Below are 14,100 nucleotides of genomic sequence, written 5' to 3'. Positions count from 1 at the left end.
GGGGGGAGGGGGTGTGGAGGCTGGATGCGATGGTAGAGAAATTCATCACTGTGGCTTCTGAATGGTTAACGTGAGACCTGGTTCTTCTCCAGCCCCACTTCCTCAAACCTGCCACCCCACCAGCCCCTCCTTTCAACACCCCCCCCCCCCCCCAATTAAAGCCTTCCTCTTGCTAATTTAATATGCTGCCCCATCTATTGCGACCAGGATATTGCTGACAAGAGAGACATGTTGGCAATTCGCCAATTGGGCAACATTTGCTGAACGACCCGGAGTGCGCTAATAGCTACACTAACAACCATGTTGAGATATAAGAGTCGCACTCGTAACGTGGCTCACTTACACTCGTTTGAAATGATACACGTTCATCCACCAGGACCCATTCTCTGCAAAACAAAAGCAATATGTCCAAGCCTTGCACCTTTGAATTAACCTGGGAGATTGAAGAGTCTATTGTTTCCATTTGCTTTCGCCATGGCAACGCTATATAAACTACGCTCGGACACTTCTTCCCAGGGGCTCGTTACAAATGGCAGAGGCCTGGAATAGGGTATCAGGACTGTGCTGTTGGTTGAGCAGTAGGGATAAGTGGAGGAGAGCAGAGAGGTTGGACCCGGGACCTCTTAAAGAGAATGACTACTAGGTCACTGTCCGTGTGGAGTTTGCACATTCTCCCCGTGTCTGCGTGGGTATCACCCCCACAACCCAAAGATGTGCAGGGTAGGTGGATTGGCCACGCTAAATTGCCCCTTAATTGGAAAAAAATAATTGGGTAATCTAAATTTTAAAAAAAAGTGAATGACTAGTGCAAGGCTGGTTTTGCTGTATTTGAAGCAAAGTGCTGCTTAATGTACACTGCCAGATCCATTAAGTAGATACTTAGACATTCCGTAGAAGGTAGTACAGTAATAGCCATCCATGGAGGAAAAACTATAATGTGTCCTCTCTCGTTAATGCTAGATATTGTCAGTGACTGGGGGAGGGGCAGAGAATTGCCCAGCGAGATGTTGTGTGCGCCAAAGGCCCCTGTTTAGGCCCCTGAACCTCGATGTTGAGCCTGAAACGTGGGGCCACGTGGAACTGTATCCCAGCAGGCGTTATCTGACGGTGGGGCAGCTACAGTTCCACGCGGCAGCCTCTCATTCAAACCGGGCCCAGGTGGGTGAGAAATGGGTCAGAATTGCTGCACCTGCTGAGGGAAAGGCATATTCGCAGATGTGAGGCCCGAATGTGGAATTGGTTGTGACCCCAGTGTTGCCAACCCTGATTGCTCCCCCCCTTCAGTGAAGTACCCCTCCCCCACACCTGCCACCTCTCCTCCACACCTCCATCGCCAAAAACCTCAACTGTGCCACAAGACCCTTTGATCGCCTGAATGGCTAAATGATATAGCGATACCGAGCTCACAAGTGAATGATGACCCCCGGGTATGGTACTAGAGGCTGGTGGTCCTTCTGGAACTGTACCTGATGTGTCGGAGCCTTTTAGACAAGGGGAGGTGGTAATTTTTAAAGACGAGGATTCAATAGGGATCGTGAACCCCCTCCGACCCAAAACTGCGCCAAACACGAAGCGAAGCGACCACTTTAATGGGACCTGTCCCCAATTTTAAACAGCTGAAAGTTTACGGATTCAAGATTTCGGAGCCTGTAAGTGAACAATTTTCGCTGCTGACAGAAAACGAGTGATTAACACTCTCCCGGCCAAGATCCCCACAGAAAGCTCGACTAATCAGACCTAATCCCGGAACTACTGAAAGGAAGAAACCAGCAACGTCTGTACCCGGCTGAATAAAAATTTGGAGGGCTGTGGGCGGACAGGGTGTGGAGGAGAACGGTACGGAAATTGTGGAGGGAAGGGGGCCTCAACCTTCAATGTTTGCAGTATCCATGGCAACCAGGCCTCGACTTCTAACAGCACCTAGACCTTGCCAATGGATTGAACAATGATGCTGGCGGGATTGTCAGGACTTGGACCCAGTGAAGAAATTGCACATTTTTCTAGAAATACTCCTCAAATCAGATTGGCGGGGGGTGGGGGGTTGGGGGGGGGGGGGAGAGAAAGGGCAAGCAATATCACAGCTCAATTGTTGCAATGGAAGGCGAGAAGGCAGTTTGGGGGTTTATGCTGTAGTTCTAATTCTGATCTTCAGAGGGTGGGTTTCCAAGACGATGGCTTGGTGGTGGGCTTGGCTGGGGGGGGGGGGGGGGGGGGGGGGGTGGCGGGGTGGTGTGGTGGTGGGGGGTTAGGGGGCAAGACCGCAGCTTATTAAAACTTCAGTAAATCCTGCGAGTTATTTGGAAGATCAGTGTGTTATTTGGTGTCCTCAATTTTAACAGGGCAGTGTGTGATTCTCATACCTCCACTGTCTTGCTTTGTTTGGGGGGGGGGGGGGGGCGGGGCGATGGAGAAACACTAAGAGATCAAATGTCTTAAGTAGTGGAACCAAGGTTGCAAAGTAACATGAGAGGGAACCCCCCCCCCCCCGCCCCAGGCGACGAGGGGTAAAATCTAGAACATTTTAAACCATTCACAAGATGTCAGTAAAGATACTTCCCATCCACACAATCCGATTTCTACTTCCAGTCCGGCTATCCTGAGTCAGCCTGGGGTTGTGCCTCGGTCACTGTGGCTGGGACCTTGGGTTGTTGCCTATATTGAAGGCTCTGGAGCTGGCTGGTGCCAAGTTAGCTGACCTCCGTCATGTTAGCAATTGGAATGTCACAGTTGACCTGAGTACCCTGGGGGTTAGGCTGAAGGGAAAGTCAGCTTGGTCTCTTCGATGGGCAGGGCAGTACGGCGGCGCAGTGGTTAGCACTGCTGCCTCACGGCGCCGAGGACCACCTAGCCCCGGGTCACTGTCCGTGTGGAGTTTGCACATTCTCCCCGTGTCTGCGTGGTTCTCACCCCCGCAACCCAAAGATGTGCAGGGTAGGTGGATTGGCCACGCTCAATCGCCCCTTAATTAGGGGCTGTTTAGCACACTGGGCTAAATCGCTGGCTTTGAAAGCAGGCCAGCAGCACGGTTCGATTCCCGTATCAGCCTCCCCGAACAGGCGCCGGAATGTGGCGACTAGGGGCTTTTCACAGTAACTTCATTGAAGCCTACTTGTGACAATAAACGATTTTCATTTCATTTCAATTAGGGGAAAAAATGAATGGGTACTCTAAAACAAAAGCCCTCTTTGATGGATTTAAGGGGAAGTGAGGTAGATCCCTGTGGGAGGGTAAATCAGCCAGGTTTCGGAATTCTGAACATCTTTCATTGACCTTAGGGCAGCACGTTGGCGCGGTGGTTAGCACTGATGCCTCATGCCGCCAAGGACCCGGGTTCAATCCTGGGTTTGAGTGGAGTTTGCACATTGTCCCCATGTCTGGGTGGGTCTCACCCCCCAGACAACCCAAAAGGACGTGTGAATTGGCCAGGCTAAATTGCCCCTTAATTGGAAAAAAATAAATGGGTACTCTAAATTTGTTGAAAAAAATCTTCCATTGACGTCTTGATGAATAGGACTGTGTGGACATCAAGTTCTGGGTTTTGTCGCAACTCTGATTCTAGGCTTGCAGTCATTCAGAGCTACCCAATGCCCATGGAACCGTACCCCAGCAAGACTCAATGTGGCGGGGGGGGGGGGGGGGGGGGGGAGGAAATTTAATATAACCTACCCATTGAGATACTGACTGTTTGGGCTATATCACTTGCCTCTCGCCTCCTTTCTGAACTTACTGTCCCCGGAGGGGAAAGGCAAAGGAACCAACATTTTACCTGGGTGTCTCCACGCCCCCACCCCCCCACCCCGAGGCCGCTATGTCCTTGGGAGAGGAGGGAAGAGAATTATGGTAGGTGTACAGGAATATGGAAACCGAAATTAAATAAATTCTGAGTCAGGCTTTCCTGCAAAGCTAGGCCTCTGGACAAAAACAGAACCACTGTGCCTTGTACTAGTTGTCACTTTAGTGTTTTATGTACTTAATATATTATATATACATATATATAGTTCTGTAAGAGCTCTGTAATAAAATGTCTTTTATCTTCACTTCTTTTGTTAATAAACTCTTCAAACAATATTCCTGTTCTTCCCAATGTTTCCGATTTCCCTCCCCCCAAATGGTCCCATCTCCGTCTCCTCCAGAGGTCCCCAGCATCACAGATGTCAGTATTCAACCAACTTGATTCACCCCCAAGTGATATCAAGAAATGGCTGAAGGCACCGGATCCTACAAAGGCTGTGGGTTCTGACAATATTCTGGCAGTAGTACTGAAGACTTGAGCTCCAGAACTTGCCGCACCCCAAGCCAAGATGTTCCAGGACAGCTACAACACTGGCATCTACCCGGCAATGGGGAAAGTTGCCCAGGTGTGTCCTGTACACAAGAAACAGGACAAATCCAACCCAGCCGATTACTGCCCTATCAGTCTCCTCTCCATCAGCAAAGTGATGGAAGGAGTCATGAGAAGTGTTATCGAGCAGCACTTACTCAGCAATAATCTGCTCACGGACACTCCGTTTGGGTTCTGCCAGAGTCACTCAGCTCTTGACCTCATTACAGCCTTGGTTCAAACTTGGATAAAAGAGCTGAATGCCAGAGGTGAGGTGAGATTGACTGCCCTTGACATCAAGGCAGCATTTGACCAAGTATGGCATCAAGGAGCCCCAGCAAAACTTAAGTCAATGGGGACCAGGGGAAAAATCCTCCACTAGTTGGAGTCATACCCAGCGCAAAGAAAGATGGTTGTGGTGGTCGGAGGTCAATCATTTTAGCTCTGGGACGGGGCTTCACAGTGGCACATTGGATAGCACTGGTGCCGAGGTCCCAGGTTCGAGCCCGGTTCTGGTTCACTGTGGAGTTTGCACATTCTCCCTGTGTTTGCGTGGGTTTCGCCCCCACAACCCAAAGATATGCAGGGTAGGTGGATTGGCCAGGCTAAATTGCCCCTTAATTGGAAAAAATTAATTGGGTAGTCTCAATTTATTAAAAAAAATGTAAAAAATTTTTTTTAGTTCTGGGACATCAGTGCAGGAGTTCCTCCGGGTAGTGACCTAGACTCGGCCATCTACAACTGCTTCATCAATGACCTCCCCTCTGTCATAAGATCAGAAGTAAGGATGTTTGCTGATTATTGTACAATGTTCACCATTTGCGACTCCTTGGACACTGAAGCAGTCCATGCCCAAATGCAGCAAGACCTGAACAATATCCAGGCTTGGACTGACAAATGATAAGTAACATTCACGCCCCAAAAGTGCCAGGCAATGACCATCTTCTACAAGAGAGGATCTAACCACCGGCCCATGATATCCAATGTCATTACCATCGCTGAATCCCCACAATCAACATCCTGGCAGTTACCATTGATCAGAAACTGAACTGGACCAGCCATATAAATACTGTGGCTACTAGGGCAGGTCAGAGGCTGGGAATTCTGCAGTGAATAACTCACCTCCTGCCCCCCTCCCAAAGCCGGTCCACCATCTACAAGGCACAAGTCAGGGGTGTGATGAAATCATAGAATTTACAGTGCAGAAGGAGGCCATTCGGCCCATCGAGTCTACACCGGCTCTTGGAAAGAGCACCCTACCCAACGTCAACACCTCCACCCTATCCCCATCACCCAGTAACCCCACCCAACACTAAGGGCAATTTTGGACACTAAGGGCAATTTATCATGGCCAATCCACCTAACCTGCACATCTTTGGACTGTGGGAGGAAACCGGAGCACCCGGAGGAAACCCACGCACACACGGGGAGGATGTGCAGACTCCGCACAGACAGTGACCCAAGCCGGAATCGAACCTGGGACCCTGGAGCTGTGAAGCAATTGTGCTATCCACAATGCTACCATGCTGCCCCTAATACTCGCCACTTGCCTGGATGAGTACAGCCCCAACAACACTCAAGAAGCTCAACAACACTTAAGCTCAACACCATCCAGGACAAAGCTTGATTGCTCCCCCTTCCACAAAGATTCAAACCCTACATCGCCAACTAACAGTGGCAGCTGTGAGTAATGCCGACAAGTTGCACTGCAGCAACTCACCAAGGTTCCTTAGGCAGCACCTTCCAAACCCACAACCACTACCATCTGGAAGGACAAGCGAAGCAGATACCTGGGAACCCCACCACCTGGAGGTTCCTCTCCAAGTCATTCACCGCCCTGACTTGGAAATATATCGCCGTTCCTTCATTGTCGCTGGGGCAACATCCTGGAACTCCCTCCCTAACAGCACGGTGGGTGTACCTTCTCCTCACGGACTGCAGTGGTTCAAGCAGGCAACTGGCCACCACCTTCTGAAGGACAACTAGGGATGGGCAATAAATTGCTGGCCTAACCAGCAACGGACACATCCCGTAAATGAATTTTAAAAAAGAATGCAAGAATGTTCACTTCACAGCTCCAGGGTCCCAGGTTCGATTCCCGGCTTGGGTCACTGTCGGTGCAGAGTCTGCATGCTCTCCCCGTGTGTGCGTGGGATTCCTCCGGGTGCTCCGGTTTCCACCCAGAGTCCAAAGATGTGCAGATTAGGTGGATTACCCATGCTAAATTGCCCTTAGTGTCCAATTAGGTTAGATGGGGATGGAGTGGAAGTATGGGTTTAGGTAGGGTGATCTTTCAATGGGCCGATGCAGACTCGATGGTCCAAATTGCATTGGAAATTCTATGATCTCCGCAGGGGAATGGTGAGCAGGAGCAGAGTGGATGGCCCATCAAAGACTGCGTCATACTTATGGCAATTGCAACATCACGCTTAGATACTTCCTATCCCCACAGCCATTTCGCTTCATCTCCTGAGTGAGTTGACAATCATGGCGCAAAATATCATCTTATGACATGGAAGGCTGCCAGACCCCCCCTGGACAGGTCAGCACGAGGTTAGAAACAGAATAAAGCTCCCTCTACACTGTCCCCATAAAACACTCCCAGGTCAGGTACAGCACATGGGGTTAGATACGGCGTAAATCTCTCTCTATACTGTCTCATCAAAGACTCCCAGGACAGGTACAGCATGAGGTTAGATACAGAGTAAAGCTCCCTCGATACTGTCCCCGTCAAACACTCCCAGGACAGGTACAGCACGGGGTTAGATACAGAGTAAAGCTCCGTCGACACTGTCCCCATAAAACACTCCCAGGACAGGTACATCACGGGGTTAGATATCGAGTAAAGCTCCGTCGACACCATCCCCATCAAACACTCCCAGGACAGGTACAGCACGGGGTTAGATACAGAGTAAAGCTCCGTCGACACTGTCCCCATCAAACACTCCCAGGACAGGTACAGCACGGGGTTAGATACAGAGTAAAGCTCCCTCAATACTGTCCCCATCAAACATCCCCAGGACAGGTACAGCACGGGCTTAGATCATAGAATCCCTACAGTGCATTCGGCCCATTGAGTCTGCACCGACCCTCCAAAAGAGACCTACCCAGGCCCACGTCCCCTCCCGTAACCCCACCCAACCGTTGGACACTAAGGGGCAATTTATCATGGCCAGTTCACCTAACTTGCACATCTTCGGACTGTGGGAGGAAACCAGAGCACCCGGAGGAAACCCACGCACACACGGGGAGGATGTGCCAACACCACACAGACAGTCACCCAAGGCTGGAATTGAACCCGGGTCTCTGACTCTGTGAAGCAGCAGTGCTAACCACTGTGCAGCTGTGGCGTCCCACTACACTGCTCCATCAAGCAATCCCAGGGCAGGTACAGCACGGGGTTAGATACAGAGTAAAGCTCTCTCTACACTGTCCCCATCAAACACTCCCAGGACAGGTACAGTACGGGGTTAGATACAGAGTAAAGCTCCCTCTACACTGTCCCCATCAAACACTCCCAGGGCAGTAACAGCACGGAGTTAGATACAGAGTAAAACTCCCTTTACACTGTCCCCATCAAACAATCCCAGGGCAGGTACAGCATGGGGTTAGATACAGAGTAAAACTCCCTTTACGCTGTCCCCATCAAACACACCCAGGACAGATATGGCATAGGGTTAGATATAGAGTAAAGCTCCCTCTATGCTGTCCCCATCAAAGACTCCCAGGACAGATATGGCATAGGGTTAGATATAGAGTAAAGCTCCCTCTACGCTGTCCCCACAAATACTCCCAAGACAGGAACAGCACGCGGTTAGATACAGTAAAGCCCCCTCTACACTGTCCCCATCAAACACTCCCAGGACAGGTACAGCACGGGGTTAGATACAGAGTAAAGCTCCTTTGACACTGTCCCCATCAAACACTCCAAGGACAGGTACAGCACGGGGTTAGATACAGAGTAAAGATCCCGCTACACTGTCCCCATCAAACACTCCCAGGACAGGTACAGCACGGGGTTAGATACAGAGTAAAGCTCCCTACACACTGTACCCATCAAACACTCCCAGGACAGGTACAGCACGGGGTTAGATACAGAGTAAAGCTCCCTCTACACTGTCCCCATCAAACACTCCCAGGACAGGTACAGCACGGGGTTAGATACAGAGTAAAGATCCCTGTATATTGTCCCCATCAAACAATCCCAGGACAGCACGGGGTTAGATATAAAGCTCCCTCTACACTGTCCCCATCAAATGTTCCCAGGACAGGTACAGCACGGGGTTATCTACAGAGTAAAGCTCTTGCCTAATCTGTCCCCATCAAACACTCTCAGGAATCGGAGAATGGGTTGCAACAGCTGGACTGACATCTGGAGAATCTGGACTAGTGCAAAGTGGCTTTGACAGCGATCTCCTGCTGCATTCAAAATACTTCAACTGGTGGTACCTGCTGTGAGTCAGGATTCTTTTGTATTATAATCACATTAATGGTATTTGCCCATGCCCAGGTTAGATACAGAGTAAAGCTCCCTTTACACCCACCGTCAAAATACAGCGGCGTCATACCCTCAGAAGTGTGTCCATCCGTGCCAGTTTCACATTTTGTAACCACTGGCCTCTGCGTGGCCTTTGAGATTGCTGAGCTGACACGTGCCAATGAGGAAGAGGGCCGAATGCACTGAACTCATTTAACGCCGGCCTTCCTTCAGTGACACGGGGCAAGAAGGCATCACGTGGGCCTCGAAATCTCACCCACCAGGGCTACCTGGGGCACGGACAAGAGTGGCAAAGTGACACAAAAGGACACACACACCAGGTGCCATCAGGTGCAGTCTGTTGTGTGCTGCAGGGGACCAGTGTCAAAGCCTCTTTGCACTGGTCCTGACTGTGCCAATGTTTGCCCAGCTTCTCAATATAATGGTTGTTTTTTGTTTGTTTCAAATCTCTGGCTTGCCATGGAGTCCCATCCACCACAGCCCCGATTTGAATGTCATGTGAATGGTTCTATTTCATCTGACTTCCTTTTGCTGTTTTCTTTTCAACTGTTGATTGGGGGGGGGGGGGGGGGATGCATGTATTCAAGGATGTTGGATTTTGGGGGGCTTCATTCTGCTGTGTGTGTGTGTGCTACTGGCTGAATATTTTTGCATGTGTGTGTCCCCTTTTACTAGTGGGATTGCTCTGAGATATGATACTCTTCCCTCCCTCTCTCTCTCTCTCTGAAATGTATTCTGGGTATTGAGATCACAGACAGGCAGAGAGAGAGAGAGCCTGAAAGATGGCCGCACCGTGAGTCCCCCTTACCCCCTCCCCCTTCGGCAAGAATTTTTTTTGTGTGTGTGTGTTTTGCAGAAATATATACATCACACACACACACCGTTGCATTAATTTTATTTTTGCTTCGAAACTGAAAGCAAAATAAGGACGCAGGGCCACCAAAATAAAGTAGCGTTAGGATTCGACCAGCCAGTTCTTTGGAGGAAAGTGCAATCCAGGACCGTCTCGAAGGCTTGCAAACCAACCCCCACCCCCACTCCAAAAAAAAAAACAGGAGCAAAACCAGGGGGTTTCAACAATTGGAAAAGAAGCAGAGGGGAATAAAAAATAACCAACTCGAACTAAATTTAATGGATAGGAATTATTCCGCTTCCGGATTTGGCGATCCACTTGGTGCTGGACAAGGATGGACTTACGACAGATCGCCCTCAGGAGTAAAAACCAGGTAAGAAAAAAAATGTTACATGTGTGTGGATACATAAAACCTTCATTCAATTTCCAGCCCCCTTCTGCCAGGATAAAGAAGCCGGTGTATGTGGGGTATGGGAGAGCCGGGCCTGGGTGGGTGTTGGAGGTGATTTGTCCAGTCCCTTTCCAAGCCCAGGGAGTCTGTTTCAATTTGTCGGTTGCAAATATCGGTTACATTTCAGCGAATGCCAAGTTGAGCGATACAATGAAGGGGTTTTCTCTCTCTCTCTTTCAGCAAAAAAAACAACCCAACACACACACACACACAAACTCACAGACACAAAGAATCGAATAGAAGGCCTTTAATGTATCCAAAGGGCAAAAAAAAATCATGGAAGAAAGGGAATTGCAAATATATATACATACACAGGAGGGGGGGGGGAGGGGGGGGAACCAAGGGAATGGCTACAGTTGCTCGATACAATGTTGCGCCTGGAAACTGATCAAAGGCTGGAGTGAAATAGACGCGGATGAGATGGGGGGTAGGAACGGGATGTTATTGATAATAGAGCTTGGGCCCAGTTTTGCTTCCACGGCCTCTCCACCCCTCCCCTCTTTACAACAACTGCAAATATTTTTGTCGTCCCCCCCCCAAGTTTGTGCGTTGAAAGATGCAACACTCTAGAGGGAAAAAAAACATACTCGCGTTCTGCCCCTTTTGTGTATTTTTTTAAAAGTGGATATCGCTCTTCCACACCCCCTCTCTTTCTTACTCCATTGCTATAGGCCCCGTTGCAATCTCTGTGCCTGAGAAAGTCCAACCCACTTTCTCTCCCGCCCGCTTTCCCAAATGAGGTCCAAATGCTGCACTTGGAAATGGAGTTACACTGTTAACATTTCGGGAGGGAGATATACTTGGTGGGGGTGTGAGGGGGGGCGGTGTGATGAGGTAGTGCTGGGAAGGTGGGGGGGGGGGGGGAGATGGGGTAGTGGAGGGGGGAAGCTGATGGGGTGGTGGGGGGTGAGAGGGAAATGGGGTTGGGGGGGTGAGGAGAGATGGGGTAGTGGTGAGGGAAAGATGGGGGGGTGAGATTGAGAACAGGAAGGGGTTGGGGGGTGGGTGAGGGGAGAAAAGGGTGGTGTGAGGGGGAGAAGGGGAGGTGTTGGTCGGTGAGGGGGAGAAGGGGGTGGTGATTGGGGGTCGGGAGTGGGAGGCGATCGGTGAGAGGGTGATGGTGGGGGTCGGTGAGGGTGGTGGTGGTGGGGGGGGGGGGGTGGGGGGGGGGGGGGGGGAGGTGGATGGGAGAATGAGCAAAATCCAAATTGTTCAAATTAAGCATTGCCACCTTGCTGGTGATGAGCGAATCGGCCGGTCTGAATCTGGATTGTAATCAAACTGAGAAGTTGGTTTATTTGTGAAAGTGGGTTCTGCCTCAATATTGACTCCCTCCCCTTGTGTGTGTGTGTAGGGGAGGAGTGGGGGGGGGGGGGGAGGGAAAGGGGCAGAGAAAGAGTCCTTCTGCCCTTGTAAGTTTCTTGGACACATGGTCAATTTCAGGGGGGGGGGGGGGGGGGGGGGGCGCGGTGTTGATGGTATTGAAAAGGCCCTTACAGATCCAGGTTGGTGACAAGTTTGATTCTGTGTCAGTGCTGAGATAGATTAGCTCAGCTGGGGAGGGGGGGGTGGGGTCACAGTTTGAGCTCAGCGCCACTGACTGGGCTGTGGGAAAGAGAAGGGGGGGGGAGTCCGCACAGGGTGTACATTAGGTGAGGTTTACATTCTTAATCGCTGTTGTAGCATGCCCCGAGGAGCATCTCGGATGGGACACCGTCACAGCGATGCTCCTCGTGGCCAAATAGTCTGCCGCTGGTCACTGTGCGGACTCGGGATAGAATTAACCCAAAGGAACTGCCTCGCAGTGAGAGAGAGCCTTCTGGTGGTCAGCGGGCATTCCTGAAACTGACCACAACGTCGGTGTATAAAACTGAAAATATCTCGATGATGGGCAACAAGGTGGGGCGGGGGGGGGGGGGGGGCAGGGCATGTCTGCTGGAAATGAACAGGGTTCGTGGGGTAGCTCTGTTGTTAATTTCTCTCCAGCTCTTCTGATGCTCGACCAGTTGAAATTATATTGAGGACTGAGATGTTTTCGTTGGGTTTTGAACGTGTAGCCTGAGAGGCAGATTGAACCTTCAAAAGGGAGTTCTCTAAATACTTGTAAAAGGAACAGTTTGCAGGGCAGTGCGGGGGCAATGGGAATAATTGGACAGAACTTTCAAAGACCTATCATACCCACAATGAGCTGAATGGTCACCATCTCTGCATTAACATTCCAGTACCCAGATTCAATATATTGATCCCTGTTTTAAATGGACACAGGCTTAATTCAGGCATTATACTTAAAAACAAAGCTGTTCTCTAACTGAAGTCAGGGGTGTAAATTTCCTCCACACGAGGGGAAAACCATGACCCCAAAGTCAGGATTCAGTCGACAAAACTGCAGTTGGATTGATTTGCAAAGTTAAGGAGCAGGGCAGCATGGTGGCGCAGTGGCTAGCACTGCTGCTTCACGGCGCCGAGGTCCCGGGTTTGATCCCAGCTCTGGGTCACTGTCCGTGTGGAGTTTGCACATTCTCCCCGTGTTTGCGTGGGTTTCACCCCCACAACCCAAAGATGTGCAGGGTAGGTGGATTGGCCACCCTAAATTGCCCCTTAATTGGAAAAAAATGATTGGGTACTCTAATTTCTTTTTAAAAAGGAGCTGGTCGGCCACAGAGGGCTTCGCGTCAGCCCAGAAACCCGTGGTTTCTTCAGCCAACTGGTGACCTCTGCCACCTAGAAGGACGAGGGCGGCAGCTGACGTGGAAGCTGGCAGTGGACGGGACTCTGAATTTGCTTCTCCCAGGCCAGACGAGGAGAGAACAGGCCATTTAAAAAATCATCCTAACTCAAATTGTTGGCGTTTTGAGTCCAAACCAGATTGGTGTATATAAACGCAGCAATAATTATCTTTAATACACTCAGTAACTTAGGAGTCAATGCACCCAGGGAGACTGGGTGTTAGTTATTTGTGGCAAAGTGATTAGGGGAGAGATGAGAATTATTTTTTGTTGCTGTGACTTGTCTCGGAATGGCTTTATAGACGTTTACAGCGCAGCAGGAGGCAATTCGGCCCATTGTTTTTAGGCCGGCTAACAAAGATCTTACTACAGAAGTCCCATTTTCCAGCACTTGGCCTAATTGCCCTGGAGGTTACCGCATCGCAAGTGAATATCTAAATACTTCTTAAATGTTCCGAGAGTTTCAGACTCGACCACCCTTTCGAGGATGGTACCAGACTCCCACCACCCTCTGGGGAAAGGTTTCTCCTCAACCCCCCCCCCCCTCTTTTTTTTCTTATAAATTTAGAGTACCCAATTCATTTTTCCAATTAAGGGGCAATTTAGCATGGCCAATCCACCTACCCTGCACATCTTTGGGTTGTGGTGGCGAAACCCACGCAGACACGGGGAGAATGTGCAAACCCCACACGGACTGTGACCCAGGGCCGGGATCGAACCTGCAACCTCGGTGCCATGAGGCAGCAGTGCTAACCACTGCGCCACCATCAATCCCCCTCTTAACCTTCTACCTCTTACCTTAAATCCATGCCCCCTGGTTATTGACCCCTCTACTAATGGGAAAAGTGTCTTCCGGCCCACTCTACCTGTACCCCTCGAAATCTTTACTGAGACAAAAGTTTTGGGATGTTGGCATTAGTTGCCCAGTCCTCGTTATCCTTGAGAAGGGGGTGGTGGACTGTGGGCTGTGGCGGTGAAGGGTAGCTAAGGATTCCAGGATTTTACATGGGAAAAGGGAAAATAGGAGGAGGCGATTCAGCCCTTTCTCCAGCATTCATTATATTTGTGGCTGATCATTCAGCTCAATAGCTAAATCCCACCCCCCTCCCATGTTCTTCACCCCAAGTGCAATATTTAGCTGCTTCTTGAAACCAATACAATGATTTGTCCTCCACTGCTTTCTGTGGTCATGAATTCCACAGGTCGAGCATTGACTGTGAAGGAATAATTATGTATGCCCAGGTTGGCACT

The 14,100-nt window shown here is 50.2% G+C and overlaps 1 protein-coding gene across 1 annotated transcript in view; it reads left to right on the top strand.

The window, feature by feature from the left end:
* Window positions 1-10,006: 10,006 nt before the first annotated feature.
* LOC119956627 (proline-rich protein 12-like) overlaps window positions 10,007-14,100 on the top strand; it is a 37,741-nt gene continuing 33,647 nt past the window's right edge. The window contains exon 1 of the mRNA XM_038783967.1: window positions 10,007-10,045. Within this exon, the coding sequence (XP_038639895.1) occupies window positions 10,007-10,045 (39 nt within the window). The remainder of the gene's footprint in view (window positions 10,046-14,100) is intronic.

Source organism: Scyliorhinus canicula, chromosome 23, assembly GCF_902713615.1.
Source record: "Scyliorhinus canicula chromosome 23, sScyCan1.1, whole genome shotgun sequence".
Lineage (NCBI taxonomy): Eukaryota > Metazoa > Chordata > Chondrichthyes > Carcharhiniformes > Scyliorhinidae > Scyliorhinus > Scyliorhinus canicula.
The sequence above is the reverse complement of the archived record's forward strand: the minus strand, read 5'-3'. Positions and strand labels throughout refer to the sequence as shown.